At 43.6% G+C, this 18,579-nt stretch overlaps 1 protein-coding gene across 11 annotated transcripts in view; it reads right to left on the bottom strand.

Moving 5' to 3' along the window:
* BLNK (B cell linker) overlaps nt 1-18,579 on the bottom strand; it is a 183,045-nt gene that overhangs the window by 67,499 nt on the left and 96,967 nt on the right. Inside the window, exon 1 of one of the 11 annotated variants that reach the window (XM_075612723.1) lies at nt 17,034-17,414. The exons of 9 other annotated variants lie outside the window; for them this stretch is intronic. In XM_075612723.1, the coding sequence (XP_075468838.1) occupies nt 17,034-17,080 (47 nt within the window). In that variant the 5' untranslated portion in view covers nt 17,081-17,414. Of the gene's footprint in view, nt 1-17,033; nt 17,415-18,579 lie in introns of those variants that run through there. One more of the 11 variants, XM_075612725.1, reaches the window with a different exon arrangement.

The following is an 18,579-nucleotide window of genomic DNA, read 5'->3' as shown; positions in this document are numbered from 1 at the left end:
ATTCGGAGGACTCTTAACTTAATACACACAGCCTAAACAGAAAAGACCCCCTCTATGCTACTCTCACTGGATGCCGAGAAAGCCTTTGATAGGCTGGACTGGCGATATCTCTTTGAGGTGTTGACGGAAATGGGTTTTCGCAGGAGTCTTTCTTAGGGATGTACCAACCTTATATCAAGCACCATGTGCCCAGATTAGAAATGCAGGGCTCCTCTCTGACATAATACCCATCGCTGCCCCCCTTTCTCCACTTTTGTTTGCGCTCTCCATTGAACCCTTGGCTGCCGCCTTGAGTCTGGACCCCAACGTGTCAGTTGTGCAGGTGGGAAAAACAGAACATAACGTGGCGTTATTCGCAGATGACATACTAATGATGATTACCAGATCACTCACTACTCTCCCCAACCTTTTTCAAGCACTGGGACAATTTGGAAGTATATCAGGCTTCAAAATAAATCAGTAAAAATCACTAGCTCTAAGTATCAATCAGTCCCATGACCTGATCAAGCTTCTGAATATTAATTTTGACCTTACATGGCGCACAAACTATATACCATACCTAGGGGTAAATCTTACAAAATCCGTGCAGACAATCTATAAGTATAACTATCCTCAACAAATTCGTAAGCTCAAGAACGATTTAGAAGAATAGGATAGATATGGCATCTTCTGGATAGGCAGGGTTACGGCAGTCAAAATGACTCCCCTTCCCAGGATAAGTTACCTTTTTTGGACTCTTCCAGTCCAGTCTCTGGAGAAAGATATTTCCAGTTAACAGCGCAGTATTGCTAGGTTCATATGGTCAGGGAGAAGGTCCAGAATCTTAAATACAATACAACAAAGACCCTCAAAGTTAGGAGGGCTAGCGGTGCCCAATCTCCAAAAATATTTCCAGGCCTCGCTGCTGAGCCAGATTCTCCTCTAGAACTCAGAAAGGGGTAGGAGAGCATGGGTTGATATAGAGAACCACATCTGTTCCCCAGCAGATCTGTACACTTTGCTATGGCTGGACAGCCCAGATATCTTGTTGGCTGGTAGGTGCTCTATCGCTGCGTGCTGGAATAAGCAGACTAGCCCAGGGTTGCTATCCATCAAACGCAGGATATGGTATATCCTGAAACTGGAGCGGATCACATAAGTTTGCTCAGGTGTGGGAACCATGGTTGTCGCAAGAGGGTGGCGCGGGGCTTGGCCCACAGCTAGCAATGCTGGAAAACTGATCTGATGCATTAGAAAGATCAAAACGGAGAAGAGATTCGGGTGATAGGAATGGGACGAGATGCGGAGATGTAATTCCGGGAATACTGTGATAATTCTTCCTCCCCCCCACCCACGTTAGTTGTTGTGTTCTATCCCATCTCATAGATGTCCCTCTTCCCCTCCATCCCGAGTGACCGATGTATTTGTACAGCACTACGACTATGAATGTTCAGTACGTTAAGCTCCCTATGTGAATAAATGAATGTCAATGTACTGTAACGCTTAACAACTTTCCATACCCGGTTTCACCTTCTGTACCCCAATTTTACAACAATAAAAAAAATCTGTTAAAAAAAAAAAAAAAGACGATGACCAAAAGTAAGATACTGTAGGAAGAGGACATGTGTGGGAGCAACGTGGAGAAGAGACTCGCCACTGGAGTTCCTGGAAGATCATTAGGGAAGCCTTCATCCAGCAGTGGGTGAGCGAAGGCTGAAGATGATGCTATATATTTATTTTAATTTTAAATTAAAACCAAAAATAAATAAATAAAATACAGCACATAGTGAGGTCACTTTTGTTACATATTTATACATGAGCCTAAACAAAAGGGAATGTGTAACATGCATCAAGGAAAGCGCTGTGATAAAAGAAATACACAACAGAATTAAGTCTGTTTGCCTTACTGTATGTATTTGAATAAATGAGAAGACGTGTAAAATAGAGGCAGCATTGAAGAAAAGCACCTGGTGTGACATGCAGGAAATGTATTTGGAGAAATTAAAGTTGTTTAACAATCTGATCTTCTCTCTTTCTGCGTCCTCCATGTGCTAATATGATTAGTGTCTTTGGTGTTCTAAAGGAGGATGCGGTCCACATTCTTTAATGTAGGGGGGCTCAAATCCAGTACTCAAGCCCCCCCACCCCCCAACAGGTCAGGTTTTCAGGATATCCCTGCTTCAGCACAGGTGGCTCAATCAGTTCTTGCTTCAGCACAGTCTTTGACGGAGTCTCTGATTGAGCTACCTCTGCTGAAGCTGGGATATCCTGAAAACCTGACCTGTTGGCGTGGCTGGAGGACAGGAGTTGAGCACCCCTGCTTTAATGCATTGCTAGCCTCTCTGGCAGCGAAGGGGTTAAGGCAGGGTGACAAGAGTCACCATCTTTGCCTTAGCGGGAAAAAGAAGAAGATTCTCTCGCAGGGAAGTTTCTAAGAAATCTTAGAGCCGGGGCAGTTTTCCCGCAGCTTAATCCCTTTTATCCAGCTCAGTGAGTTCCGGATGCTTACCGGGTTAGTTATCCGTGTTTTCCCAGGGCATTTAAAAGGCCGTCCAATAGGAAGGTGCAAAGAATGACGTAGCCAAGAACAATGCAGTTCAGCTCCGGTGAACCTCCAGGGTCCAAACTGCCAATGGTGTCAATCGAGCAGCAACACCTCAGATTTTATGGGAACTTTATATGCAGATCACGACCAACATGAGCTACTTGCAATGCTTATAGAATTTTTTTTTTAATTACAGGTTTGAAGCAGGTCGTCTGATCGGTGGTAATTTTAGCTGCGGGGAACTCCTGCTTCCAGAGATATTTATATCCATAGCGGAGCCGGTATCCCTCTGAAGTTTAAACGTCCCGATCATGTTTGCCGATAGGAAGCCGTATTGGCCCACATGACGCGGGACATTTAAACGCTGCCATTATGTTACGCACACAGTTCCCTATCTGCATACAGTAGATACCGGCACCCACAACGAAGGTAAGTATCTCTGGAAGCAGGGGGTCCCCGGAGCTGAAAATAACACAGTTCAGCTCCGGAGACCCCCTGCTTCAATTAAAAAAATAAAATAAAAAAAAAGGCAATATAGGTTATTGGAGCCTTGGAAAAAAAAAAGCTGGCAAGCATAACTATTCTTTAATATTTGTTTGAACTATTAATGTTTCCATGGTCATTGATTCTTTGTAGGCGTTTTACCTAATACTTTTCTTGATAAGACCGTTTGTGGGTCATACAACACAGAGATCATTTTTTTTTTTAACTCCCATTGCGTTTATTTACTTTCCAAGCAGATGTCATTGTAGGACAATAGGTATCTGATCCGCATGATTTTCACGGTATCCAGTGAAAAGTTGTTATTATTGGTACAACCTCATGGAAACCGAAGTCATTGGGAGTTTTTGTGCAATAATGTCCTGATCAGCACTATAACAGTTTAATGTATAACCCAGGGGTGCGCAAACTTTTGTTGCTGCGCCCCCCTGCTTTGTCTCCCCCGGTGCTCGCGCCCCCCCCTTACCTTAGTGCGGCATCACGTGACCCGCTGCGTCCAGAAGCCGTCTGAATCACGGTAAGTTGAGGTTGCAGAGGCCTCGCGTGGTCCCTTGGCTTTTAATTTAAATGCCTTGGGGAAGAGTGTGGGGCCTCTGCAACCGCCGTGCCCCCCCAAAATCTCGCGCCCCCACTTTGCGCAACCCTGGAATAACCCACCAAGGCCCTCCAGCAGGGACAGTTTTCACCTTGGTTTAACCTTAAAAATGTTGCCAATCAGATTGTGATGTCATCAATGCAGACTTATTTCTTGCTGTGGTTTGCATTAGAAACCATTGATATATAATCATATTTTGATGCAGAATCACATGGTTCCATCTGATGAATTATGATTGATTTCTACGATTTACTGTACAAGTCTTAACTCCTGTTTAGAAACAATTTTTCTTTGGATGCTGGTAGCAAAAGAGCATATTAGTGCTGCTTGTGGGACGCTTCAGGTTAAAGGATTCCTTCATTTCTGTGACATCTACTGCAGAGGGGCTCAACCCCAGCCCTCAACCCTCCCCCTCTCTCAACAGGTCAGGTTTTCAGGATATCCCAGCTTCAGCACAGGTGGCTCAATCAGAGGCTCAGTCCTCAACTCTTGAGCCTCTGATTGAGCCACCTGTGCTGAAGCTGGGATATCCTGAAAACCTGACCAGTTGGGGGTGGGGGATTGGGGGGCGTTGAGTTGAGCCCCCCTGCTCTACTGAGCCAAAGCAGATGGACACTTACTTAAAATACGGCTAATCAAAGCTGTTATAGGATATACATAGCACGTGCCCCCTATTATGGGGCATAACTGCATGGAACATATAAACACGGCCCCTTTCATTGAAGGAAGGCTGCGCTTTAGTGGACAGACTAACAAGGACATCTTTAATCTCATTATACATTGGTTTTAGTAAAGGTCATCCAAAAGTCCACCTCCAAAGAAGAGCAGGGTACATTTCTCCAGGGCTCGCATCTCTTGTATGCCTGTATATCAGTCAATGTTTCATATTCAAACATCACACACAATTCCTCGGAGGCTGCTAAGTGTTGATACTGTATACATGCAGAATCAAAGCACTACTGAATCTTTTGTTTCTTTTCTTTTCATGTAAATACTCATCCTGAAGTTTTTATGGGAACTGATGTCAATTTTCATGCTTGAAAACAAAAAACATATTATAAAAAAAACAAACAAAAAACCACACAAGCTCTTTATTCATGTTAAATACTGTGGCCTTTGTTCAACAAATGTTTTGTGACTAATATTGTTATTTATCCTATTTTTCAACGTGGCCTGGAACAAAGTGTACATAATACAGGAGCTGGACCATGGTAGATAAACAGCCGCACAGACAGGTACATCACATAAACAATATACACAATAATGAATTGCACACTGTTAGTGAAAATACCTTATTCATTAATGTACAGGGTTATTTTGTAAATATTGCTGAAATATCTTTGTTCCTATTTTTACTAATTCCAATTGTACTGTGTGACGGTGCCAGACAAAAACAAAACAACCACAGCCATCCAGCCGACTTTTCACAGTTTAGCAAAATACAAAAATAATTTCCCCTGTAACAGAATCCCCAAGTCATTGTTAGGTAGTAACTTGCAACTAACCTGCAGAGCATTGCGTAATGTGACAAAGTGACACGCAGTATTGGCCAATAGTAACTGGGTCCTCTCCCATAAGATGCTGTCTGAGACTATACCTTACAGTGCATTCCACCGAATGGGCCATTCTAATATATCATCCAGACATGAGTGCACGCGTATTGCAAACCCATTTTTCCATGCTTTATGTCTTTGGATAAGAAAGCTTGGCTCTTGCAGGTTATTTTTTAAGGATTCGTCAAATCACAATTGCTTATTATTCCCCTGCCCATTAATAAATTAATTTGACAAAAAAAAAAAAAACTATGTTAAGACGACTGACCAAAGTACAGTTACATTTTAACTAAACATATTTGTAATAGAAATAGGCAATACATTGTATTATATTGTTATAGAGAGTTACATGTGGCGGAAATAAAAAGGTTACCATTTTCTATATTTGTTGCCAAGATTAAATTGGCAAATTCAGACCTTTTGGTTTAACTAGAAACTGTGTACTGTAATGCAGATCAGTTAGGAGCGGACTTAATAAAAAAAATCCTGCAACCTTGTTATTTATATTTTAAAATGATTATTTTTATATGATCGTAAAATAATTAGAACATGTAATATTTTTCCAAATGAAACGAAAATAATTTATTGAGGTGCAATAATAGATCAAGAAAATTAGTCTTAAAATATATTTTTCACTGTAGGACACCTTTAACCACAAACAACTCTGTTTCCTCGCAGCAGTTGGGCCTTTCTCCTCGCCCATTAACTCCTTTTCAACTTAAATGAGCAATCCAAGAGGCCTTTCTTTCTCTCCCATAAGTTTGAAGCAGGGAATCTCCGGTGCACAATCCCATTAATTTCAGCCCTGGGGAGCCCCTGCTTCCTGAGATACTTACTTCCCAAGGGGGTGCCGGTATCTTGACAAAGTTTAAAGCACCCGCATCAGTTGGGCCAATAGGAAGCCAAACCGGATGGCGTCACGGCTTCCTATTGGCCCATAGGATGCGGGAGCTTTGAAAATCCATTACATGAACTCAGTTAGCGAGCCGGAGAGGCTACCGGCACCCCCTACATAAGTATCTCGGGAAGCAAGGGGTCCCTGGAGCTTAAATTAATGGTGGTTCAGCCTGGGAGACCCCCTGTTTCAATCAAAAAAAACCCCCATAGATGGAGAAATGGCCTCTTGGATGCCGCTCTAAGGTCAATGTCTGTCTAGCAGCCAGGGCCGCCAACAGGGGGGGACAAAGGGCACGGGTTAAAAAAAATGGCGGCGATTCCCCCGTGGTCCCGGCGCGCATGCGCAGGGCAAGTAGGGCCCGCTCCCTCCCTGCTCCCAACGTGGGATGGAGGAAGTACCAGCTCCTCTTCTGCGGCCCACTCCCCCCACTCCCAACGTGGGACGGAAGGGGAGGTACCTGCTCCTCCTGCGGCCTGCTTTCCCCCCCCCATCACGGCCAGCTGCCTGTGCGCCCCCCCCGAGTCCATTTCCCACGCTTCCTCCCCCAAGCCCACCTACCGTCCGAGGCAGCTGCCGCGGGGATATCGGGGGCAGGAGGGGGAAGCGTCCGGCGGCAAGGTAAGTCACCCCACCCAGTCACTGTCACCCACCCAGTCACTGTCACCCACCTAGTCACTGTCACCCAGTCACTCTCTCCCACCCATCCATCCACTCTCTCCCACCCAGTCACTGTCACCTAGTCACTCTCTCCCACCCATCCAGTCACTCTCTCCCACCCAGTCACTGTCACCCAGTCACTCTCTCCCACCCATCCAATCACTCTCTCCCACCTAGTCACTGTCACCCAGTCACTCTCCCACCCAGTCACTGTCTCCCACCCAGTCACTGTCTCCCATCCACACAGTCACTGTCACCCAGTCACTCTCTCCCACCCATCCAGTCACTGTCACCCACCCACTGTCATTCATTCAACCACTCACCCACGCACTGTCATTCACACACCGTCATTCACCCAACTGTCATTCTACTGTCATACAGCCACCCAGTCACCAACTCACCCACCCACTCAGCCACCCAGGCAGGCAGTCACATGTCTTTTGTTGAAAATATAAAAATAAACAGGTTGCATTGTAATGTTTTTTTCTGTATCACAATAAGAAAACAATTAAGTAAAAGTTGCGCGCTAAAAGATATTTTTTCGTGGTAGTTGCGCTATGGGTTCGGGGGGGGGGGGGGGTGCGCTATGGATTCAGGGGGGAGGGGGCTGCTCTTTTCATTTGTCCCGGGCCCCATGATTTCTGCTGGCGGCCCTGCTCACAGCACAGCCCTGATCTGCATGGCTTGTAACTATACAAACAAAACTTGTTCCTGTACATCATAGTCTGCAAAATCAAATCCCAGACACCAAGAGCAACCCTGCATAATACCCTGCATGCTGACAAGCGTATGTTATTACTGTACAGGTGCTCATTAACACCATCAGGTCTATAATTACACCATTTTCTCAGCTTGATTTGTTTGAAATAAAAATTTAAGAATAAAAAAACAAAGTTACTGGTGTCAGCTTACGCCCGGTAAGCCCCTGGGCCGATTCCAACACACTGCTTTTATACCCTGCGCTGTCTCTGCAGCCTAGCAACATTTAATTACACACAGGATTCGCCTGCTGACTGCTAAACACAAATGTTAATTCTTGAGCGAGGTACAGTAGTTAAAATAAGACTCTGCATGGAGATTTTGTATTTCCTCAAGTAGAAGCTGTACCACCAGAAAAGATATGAGATATACACAGTCTTAGCCAGCTCAAAACCCAAACATATATATATATATATAGCAAATGGAAATATTCCTGTATGCCCATCTGCATGTCTTAGGCAGGTCTGCAACCCCGCCTTTCACCATTATCACCCAGCACACAGCACTTCCACTGCAGCAAGGGATTCTGGGAAATGACATGCAAATGGGCACACAGTGTCACCTTTTGCTTCAAAACCATTTTTAACATGGTTCCCTATAGGCTCAAGCTTGCTGCATGGTCACAGCTTTAAGCACAGCCAGGGTTAAGATGCATAGCCAGAAAACCCACCCACAGACAGCCGTTTCGACCTTAATGGGTCTCATCAGTGTGGGGTTGGTTAACTGGCTATGCAATGAAGCAATTGTAGCCCTCTTTCCTGCTGATCTAGAGTGACTACTAGTGCTGCATGTACCTGTTGGCTCAGCGAGATCTGAGCCTCCGCTAACTGGGAGCCTGGGGTAATATTAGGGTCTTGGCAGCGCCTCAACTTACGCAGGATCCCCAATAAGTGAGATTCCCCTAGGTAAGAATAACGATAACACACTTCCACTTGATAACCATTTACTAATATGTAATGGCAGAACCTTATCTTATACCGGTTAATGCTAATACACTTATAATAACACATATGAGCGACTGACATGCAACAACATATATCTGTGGCTCGGCCACTCTCCTATAGAGTAATGTCACTTTCCCACCACCGCGTGCACCCCACACCGTGTCCAATATATATATATGCGCAGCCCCTTGGTCACTCAACCCAGTGTCCCCAAAGAGTCCTCCCCCCAAGGCGGGATCAGCGCCTGATGGTACCGGTGTTGGTGTACTTATTAAATACCTTCCGGCTACTCCTGCAGCCGGCAACAGACTTCAAAAAGGATCCGCCGATCCAGCGCAGTCTCTCACGAGTTTGTGATGTCCAGCAGCTTGAGCCCAAACCACTGTTCACACACTGCAGCTCCGGAAAACACTGTGTCCCTGTCTGCTACTACAGTAAGGGAATAGGGGTCTCTCTCTATAGGGCGTCCCTGAGGCCCCACAAGCTTAAGGTGACTCAGGGTCTGCACTGGGCCTGAGGGGAAATCTGGCCTACGCAGGTGGGTCACTGACCCCCTGCACACACAACCTCTCCCCTTGCTCCTTCGGTGCCTTCTGGCTAGCGTGGTCTCTCCCCCACGCTTCCCTTTCCTGCCTGCCTGCGATCCCTGCACTCCTATTCGTTCCCTGGTGTCAGGTGGTGCTGCTGAGGCTCATGGGACCTGTAGTTTACTGCGGAGCCCCCTGGTGATTGGCCAGCCGTTCGTGCGCTTTTCACTGCGCATGCGCAAACTCTCTCCGCTCCGGGCAGTCGCGCCTGACTATTACGCAATGCCCAACAACATGGCAGCGCCTTGTACTACTGGGCCGCTGCGGAACCTCCGAACGCTCCCTCAAGATGCGCCCTGCAGCGAGGTGAGAGGAAACCCAGGACACCCCTACACAATGATGGAATCCGCAGAGTCGGAAGAAACGCTTAGGGTCACGTGGTCAATGAACTACGGTGGTGGAGCAGTTCAGACGCCAGAAGCCAGACAACAGAGACGAAGTTCTCTGACTCATTCCTAAGACGTGCCGTGCTGAATAGGAACTACAGGCTGCTCATTCGGGGTGCCGGAGAGACGCTGAGACGGTGACACCAGCAGCAGTGAAGACTTAGGCTGCGGTCCCAGTGATCACTGTGACACGAGCGCCCAGCAGGGGGGGGGGGCGCGTGCACAGCGCTACCCGCGATCTGCGGTCTTTAGGGAGAGAGGGAGATTGCGACGGGAGGGGGCGTGGTCGGGGTTTTGCGGGGGCGTGGTCATGACCTCACGCGGCTGGTTCACCCTCATTGGGTGAACCGCCGGCAGGGGCGTGGCCACGCCTCCGTCGCCAGTTCTGAACTCAATTCCATTGAGTTAAAAAAAACTGCGAGTATAGCACGGCTGCACCTTCAGCGGGAAGGTGAGTACTGGGCCCAGCCCCATTGAGGGGCGGTGCTTACACGCACAGCGCACGCTGAGGTGTGCGCTGTAGCAGTGACTGGGACCGCAGCCTTATTGTTCACACAGCGAGACGGAACGAACTTACCACGGTCTGGTACATGGGCTTGTCCCATACAACGCTCTTATTTTATTGGCAAAGTGTGAGTGTGCATTTGTCTTTGTTCGTGTCATTAAACCTTTATCATTGGATTTTACACATGGATCGAGCGCTTTTCCTCTTTTTCTGATAGGTATCTGCTGGGAGGTTGTTTACCCCAAGGAAGAAGCTGCCCCGGACCACAATATTCCAATAAGGTTACCCTAATTCAGGGTTACAGGACATTTTATCCCCTTTTTTGTTCATTTGGACATTTTTTTGAACAATAATTTTTTTCACAACTCAGACAATTTATACATTTTTTACGAATTTTTTTATCATATCTTTTTATGTTGTTTTTACTAATTGCACACTTTTTATATATTTTTGTGTTATAATATTTTTTATTTACATCCACCGTTGTAGTTAATACCATTTAAGATATTGTATTGATTATTTACAGGCATCTGTGCTGGGTGTGGTATATTTTGATAGATCAGTTTCAGTGTTGCAGCAACAATTTGCGTGTATGCTTTCACAGGCGCTGTCTATAATTATATATATATATATTATATATATATATATATATTATATATATATATATATATATATATATATATATATATATATATATATATATATATATCTTTGTGTCAATTGGAGGTCTACTGGGAGGGTGACCTAACGTGTACGACAAAAGACAAGCAAGCTCCAATGCTACAGCCAATATGACAAATTATTTAGTTCATGGCTCTAATTTTTCTCTGATTGTTCTCATAAGTATGGGTCATTCAGTTCATTCATTTGGCCAAAACATTTGAAACCTGCAACCACATCGAGGTAGGATACCCTCAGCAGGTCCTGCACTACTGATTTGATATGGTCTTACGTAAAAAGATATGGAGGGTGATGTATCATGGCAAAATCTATGCAAATCGCGTTATTGTAATCCTACATCTATGTAGCAAGGTCTTTTCTGCAGGTGAGTCAGCACAGGATTTAGGGAGTGTCAATAGGAGGACATGGGTGCAAATTACATGATGCTCACATTGAATAAGATCTATCAGGTTCTGCAACTCTGCTTCTGGGAGAACCCCCCCCCCCTCCCCCACAAAAGTTTAATCTGGGGTAAAGTTTTCTGGCTATCAATGTGTTAAATGTACCTGTTGGTCCAATAAAAGGCATCATTCAACCTATTTTGCAATTTTCCTCTTTTCACGTAGGAGCCGTAATACAGCTTAAAAATGCACATGCGAGTAGAAAATCTAGTAATGCGTCAAAACAAAATGCTATTTTTTCCTTTCATTGTTTTAGTTATCATAATCTTCTGACTGCAAAAGTTAGGCAAAATACAGCATATTTATTAAAAAAAAAAAAAAAAAAATTCCCATTGACCCGAATAATTTTCAGCTTTGGATTTTTTTTTTTAGTGATTTTGCCCCAGTTTTGCAGTTGGGAAACTTTGACAACTCTAATAAATGTGAACGAAGCTGAGAAGCCATAAACCACACATAATAAAATAATTCATGTTGCACACTTTCAAGATTACATCATAGCTATGAAACATACAGTATACCCCCCAGTGAAACAGTCTGTTGGTTGTTAATTGCAGTATGGAATGAACATTATACTTTATCAGTTTGTGAGCAGTGCCTCCATTCTCACATTAGAGCACACATAGAAACATGTTACGCGTTTCGTGGTATAGTGACGTTAAAAGCGTTAATATTATGAGTTTGAGTTCTACCTCACAGTGACAGGTAATTATTACTGTAGTGTAGCTCTTGCATCCCTACAGCTGATGACCATCCCAGAGCTATTCTGCACGGCCTTTTCTTTTAATCCTAAGTGATATTTTACGCACCCACGTGATAAAGTGCAAGGCAGAAGAGTTATAACAAATTATTCCTAAAATTGGATCTACCACATCCATTTGTGGTTGTTTTGAGCTGAATCCACATTACAGAGCTGCAGCGTAGGCGAGGCAGAGGAACAACATTTATTATGGATATCATTTAGGCCCTTTGGTCTCTGATGAGCCTTCAATATTACTCATAACGCAGGATCTTTGAAATGTATAAAAAGATTTAAAAAAAAAAAAAAACACTTAAGAGCACATTCACATGTCTTAGGCCTCGGACATGGTCAGCGCTTAAGCGCTGACCCATGCTAACGCTCGGCACTTAGCCCCTGCAGCCGCAATGAGAGCGGCTTTAGCAGAGGCTCGCTTACGCTTCCGCAAATGTTACATTTTCACGCTTGCCGGCGCGCAGGACCGGTCACATGAGCGGTTCGCCCAATGAGGGCGAACCAGTTCCGTGACGTCACTGGCCCGCCCCCCCAGCACGCCGCCGGACGGCGCGCGGTCTAAGGCCAGGGAAAGCACCCGCTTTCCCTCAGCCTCTGCGCGCCTCAGCACGCAATCAGTAACCATGGACGCAGCCTTAGGCAGGTTCACAAACTTGCAGCCAGGGATTCTGGGTAATAACATGCAAATAAGCAAACATGTTTCCAAACTGGATATGTTGAGTGTACAATCCCATACTAAAATGAAACTGTACACAATGCAATATTCTGTATTGTCAACACAAAAAGGTATCCCTGGTAAAGTGATACACTAACAGAAGGGGCATATATAGTTCATGAAAACGTTGACTGGTTTAACATTTTAACTGCATTTCAGCGTATCGGTAAATGGAAATTAACTATATATGTATGAGTCCATGAATATACTGTATGCAAGGAAGGTTGTGAACCTTTCCATGAAACATGTCCTGGTCGCTGTGTTAGTCTTGCGTCAATTATGCCAAAAAATAGTAAATAACACGAGATACATGTTTTACCTTCATGGGATTTTAAAGACAATGTTTTACTATTATAATACATGGAATTAACCACTGTCCAGTCTTTAACTTACATTTATTAACTGCTAATGCAATATATACTCTTTGCCATCGGTAATAGCGCATTTATTCAACTGCAGATTATTGCAACCCACATTGTGGGTGCAGCACATTGACCCTTGTCTTCTTTGGTATTGTTTCACACGTGTGACTTTGCCAGCCACAAATCTATATTTTCCATTCTTGTATAGTACATCAGATCTTAAAGAGGGAATACAAGCAGCTTAAAAAATGTTTAAAAAAAATTATATATAGATATAGGTAGTAAAGATGTAGAGGTATCTGTACCGTGTTACATATATATATATTTTTGTTATTCTTTTAATATATGCCGCCTTTGATTACCTTAATTGAGAACTAATTACCTAAGCTGCAGATCGATTCTTTCTCCCGTGATTAATCAGCAAAATCCTGCTTCCCAGGGTTCACTAAATGGCTGCCTTTCAGTTTCAAATCAATCCTTCAGCTGGTGTAACTCAGCAGCTACAATGTATCCTTACATTACTAAGGTAACATTATCTATTGTTACAGTTTGTAGCTCAAACTGCTGGGAATATTGGCAACAAATGATCACAAACAGGAAAGTGTTACAAATATCTTGCACTGCTGGGGAAGTGGGCTAAAACTGCTGTAGAAATCAAAGGGTATATTAAAACTCATTTAAAGTGGCATGGAGTTGAATTTTTAAATAAAAAAGGCATTAAGTATTATCTAATGCTACTGAACTGATTTATTAAAAAAACAAACAAACCAAAAAAACAAACACATGTAGGATATTGCTTGGATTGCTATCTTAATTATGTCACATTTTTAAATATGTTTGGGAACAGAGAATGCCCTCAGTCACTTTCTTGACCGCTGACCAGGCACAGTCTCAAGAATTTATTAAGATGCCTTTCAATATCATACTAGGGCAATCTCTGGTATGTCTGGACACCCCCCCCCCCCCTCACCCACTCTTTTTCATTGTTTTGACCAATAAATGTACAGGTCAGGTTAATCTAGATGATTTCACAGGAGAGACACAAAAATAGGTATTTTAAAATGCAAGTTACCCTTTGGTTGCCGTATTGTTTACACCTGAATAGTTTACGGGCATTAACTTGAGAACGATTATATACTTTCTGCAATATTATTAATCCTTTGAGGCTTAGCCAAATGTCTCAAGTCAGCACCAATGGGGCATTCTTTCTATCTGCTCTCCCTATGAGGATGAGGATGTTAATATAGGGGTGCACAAATATCCCCCTGCCTGGCTAGCTAAATTAGATTTATTTACGTTAGAAAAGGTGTGTGTAAGAGGGGATATGATAACTATATACAAATATATCTGAAACAATACAAGGAGCTTTCAAAAGAACTATTCCTCCCAAGAGCAGTACTAAGGACTCGGAGCCACCCCTTAAGGTTGGAGGAAAGGAGATTTCACCAGCAACAAAGGAAAGTGCTCCTTCCAGTAAGGGCAGCTACAGTGTGGAATTCATTACCCATGGAGACTGTGATGGTGATCGCAGATACAATAGATATCTTCAAGTTGGACATCTTTTGGAAAGCAAAGGTATAAAGGGATATACCAAATAAGTAAACATGGGAAGGATGATGATCCAGGGATTAATCTGATTGCCAATATTTGTATTCAGAAAAGATTTTTTTTTTTGTGCCTCATATGATATTTCACTGGGTTTCGTTTGCCTTCCTCTGGATCAATATACTGTAAGTACAAATTTAGGTTAAAGTATCTGTCGTCTAAATTTAACTTGGGTTGAACTTGATGGATGTATGTCTTCTCAACCTCATCTACTATGTAATTATGATAATTACGTGTTTTTAGTTTAATGAAAATAAATGTATGTATTTTTATTCTAATGGGAGTTGAGTAAACTATATTTTTGGTTATCAGGCGCAAAAACATACTATTTATTTCCAGTCCCCACTCTGGAGCATCCAATATAAAAGTGGACCATGTGCAAAACATGGATTTTCTAAATTCAGTCCATGTACTTACAATCCTGCCAAATTTGGATTAAAAAAAAATCAGTGAAGTTTTGAAAGGTTCCGTCCGCCATCTTGATTCAAAATGGCATCCAATTGTATTCAAAACCGACAAATAGCTGCTCGTTGATCTAAGGAACCATCATGCAAAATGTAGTTTCGATATCTTAAGAGGTGTCCAAATGCATAACGAACAGACAAATAACTTTCCAAAATATATAGTCGATGAAGACTGACACCTCACTTCTTGATGTGCTGCTTGTTTCTCATTATTATCATGATTTGATGTGACAGCCTGACACCTTCTAAAGTACATGCACCCAATACAGTCACAATTTGTTCTCCCTTTTTTCCCCCTTTTCCCAGCAAGCTCGCACTGGGCTGCTTGAGTGTATATTGCAACTTAGAGCAGGGGTGCGCAAACTCTTTTCCTTGTGCCCCCCCTGCCTGCTCTCACCCCCTGCTCGGCTCCGGCGTCAAATGACGCTGGGTTGCCATGGGGACGCATCGCTGGAACGTTAAGTAAAGTTACAGAGGCACCGCTCGATCCCCGGCATTTAATAAGCACGGGGCCTCTGTAACTGACCCCTCCCTCCCCCCACCATTAAATCCTGAGCACCCCTGACTTAGAGAACATAACATCCATTCCTACTTTAGGTCATTTTTCAATATGAGCCCTGATTTAACAGAGCTTTCTCGATCTCTCCCAAGGGCGGGCAACTCCAGTCCTCAGGGGCCAACAACAGGTCCGGTATTCAGAATATCCCTGCTTCAGCACGTGGTTCAATCAGTCTTTGACTGAGCCACTGATTAAGCCACCTGTGCTGAAGCAGGGATATCCTGAAAACCTGACCTGTTGGTGGCCCTTGAGGGATGGAGTTGCCCACCCCTGATCTAGCCTCAAGTCTGTTTCATTGAATATTGGAAAGTTAAAAGTAGCAGTCCTCCTTACCAGACTCATTTTATTACAGCAGGGCAACCAGCGGGGTCCCCGGAGCCGAATATTAGTTGCAGGGACCCCCTGGTCCCTGCGAGACACTTAAAAGTAAAAAAAGAGGTACAGCTGATATTTCCTGGTTCTTGACTCCCCGGGCAAATAGGAACCCACAACTGACAGACATTGTAGCTTCCTTTTGTCCTGCATGATGCAAGAGATTGAAACCCGCCATTTTGTTTCCCCTAGAAGGGACGGCCACGTGCTTTTACCAGAAAATCTCAGAAACCACGTGGTCACCGAGCTAAAAATAGTCAGTTTCAGCTCCGAAAACCCCAGATTCCTATCCAGGTAAAAAACAAACAAAAGAAACAAATGTAAATACCGTGGAGGAACGGCGGCTGAAAGAGGCCGTGCAGAAAGGGTGATATCGCGAATGCAGCTTTCTGCAAACAATTAGGGCTGAAAATGAACTTCAACCATATAAAACACCTGACAATGACTGAATATTATTTAAACTCCCTTATTAGAGGTATTTAAACTCCCTTATTAGAGGATGCTCTTGCTATGAACCTCATCTCTTTAAAGTCTGTCACTATTGTGCCACTTAGTAAATTGCTGGCTATGTTGTCTTCCTCCTAGACACTAAATGTTAAAGCTGCATAGGACAGGTGGCTGATAGAGTACCTCCTAACTTTGTACTTTATTTAATTGAAATGTCCCTGCCTTTTCTAACAAGGGTCTTATTTTTTTTTTTTTTTTTTACATCTGATTCTCCATTCAGGAGATATAAACGCTTTAAATATTAAGTGTCCAGGAGTTTACACAATGAACCTCTCCCCAGAGCAGACTAAAGGTTACCATGGTAATCCCAGAAGCTAGAGCAGGGGTGGGCCATTCCAGTCCTCAAAAGCCACCAACAGGTCAGGTTTTCAGGATTTCCCTGCTTCAGCACAGGTGGCTCAATCAGTGGCTCAGTCAAAGACTAAAAAGTCTCCAGGCTGCAGAATGAGAACAAAACCACTGCAAAAAGCATCAGCATATTTATCAAAGAAATCCAATTAAAACTTTTGGAGTTTTTCCTTTTGATAAATCCAGTCCAATTTACTTTGCCCCAGTTTTGCAGCCGGGAGACTATAGCCCCATTTCTATCTCCAAATAACCCAACAGGAAACTTCTGAATCTCTAATTCCTGGTAATGGCACTAAACTCAGCCAGAAGCGCTCTCTCACCTTAGTTTCTGTCCAGCTGGGGCTGTGATTTTATTGAACTTGTCCATTTCCCCAGGGCTGCAGCCGGCGAATCTTTGAAAATCTCGGCAATTTCCTTAACTCGGCAGCGATTGCGGTGCGGACCAGCAGGTCTGTAAGTGGTGGAATTTCCACAGGCTGCCTCCGCTGTAGTGTGTAGGGCACATACTCATTGAATACGAGAAGTAAAACTTGCCTGATCACATCGTCAGGTTTCGTGTTTCCATTTAAGTCACGTGACTGCTTCCCTGCCTATCTAGCTCATGAATAACCTTCGACAAATATTTTTCGCTTCTACCTATTGGGTGTGAAAAATCAACCTGTGGCTGCTATCCTCCTCCTGCTGAAATTGGGGTTGGAAGCCTATCTCTCACTGCTGTGTCAATACTTCCTGCTTCTTTATCTTATATTCATTCCAGTGCTGCCTTCAAATTATTCCATATGGTTTAACCCCTTTGCCACCAGTAGGGCCAAAAAGGCACAATAAAGGGCTGTGTTTTTCATTCCAAGGCTAAAGTTACATAAAATACATGCAATTAGGTTACAGTTTACTATTTAATTGAATGACAAAACTGCTCGAATGCGCTGTGTATAGGCTGTGTTCATTTGGGGCTGGTTGTAAAGAAAACAAGCAGCACAGATTGCAGCTGATTCTGATGCTTCGTCCAGGAGATATAAGCGTTTGAATTATTAAGTGTCTGGAAGGTTAAAATGAAGCCGTCAGCAGAACCCATTGCAGCCTTAAGCAGGGGCGGCCAACTCCAGTCCTCAAGGGCTATCAACAGGGCAGGTTTTCATGTTATCCTTGCTTCAGCACAGGTCTCCAACTTCGTGCTGAAGCAGGGATATCCTGAAAACCTGACCTGTTGGTAGCCCTTGAGGACAGGTCTAAAGGTTGCCATGGTAGCCTCAAAATCATGCTTTGAATGACATTCGTATAGATTAGTGGGGGCGAATGCTGCTTTAAACTATTATTTTATGTCACTATTCATCACAAATGTCTTTGACAAGTGAGGTGACATGAAACCCTCTCCCCGTGTCAACAATAAAAAGGAAATGCATGTATGTTACCAATTCAGAAAATAATTTACTGAGAAATACTATATCTCCTTGTACAAGGTCGTCCTGGGCTACAAACCCTGGCATCATTATAAATACACTTTTCAGATACGTGATACAAAGCCCCAAGCACTTTGTAAAAGTAAATAATATATATATTTTTTTACTTCTAACATATGAACTTTTCCAGTTAACTATGTCATCTAAATAGGTCACAGCATTACCCCAACTTAACCCTTCCATGTCAAATCATTCAGGTCAGGCATGTTAAGACTATTTTCATGTGCCTGTGTTGTTTACTCAGCTGTAATTTTTCAGCGGTTCCTACATTGTTGATATAAAGGGTTGCAAGTTGCATCATAGTACACAACCCACAAGTGGGTGTGTGCAGGAAGGAGAGTTATATTTGGAAACAAAAGAGAGTCTTTTTTTTTCTTAACGGTGGCCCAAACAGGGAAGCTGGTCAATC

This window comes from Ascaphus truei, chromosome 8, assembly GCF_040206685.1.
Source record: "Ascaphus truei isolate aAscTru1 chromosome 8, aAscTru1.hap1, whole genome shotgun sequence".
NCBI lineage: Eukaryota > Metazoa > Chordata > Amphibia > Anura > Ascaphidae > Ascaphus > Ascaphus truei.
Note: the sequence above shows the minus strand (reverse complement) of the source record. Positions and strands in the feature narration are given on the sequence as shown.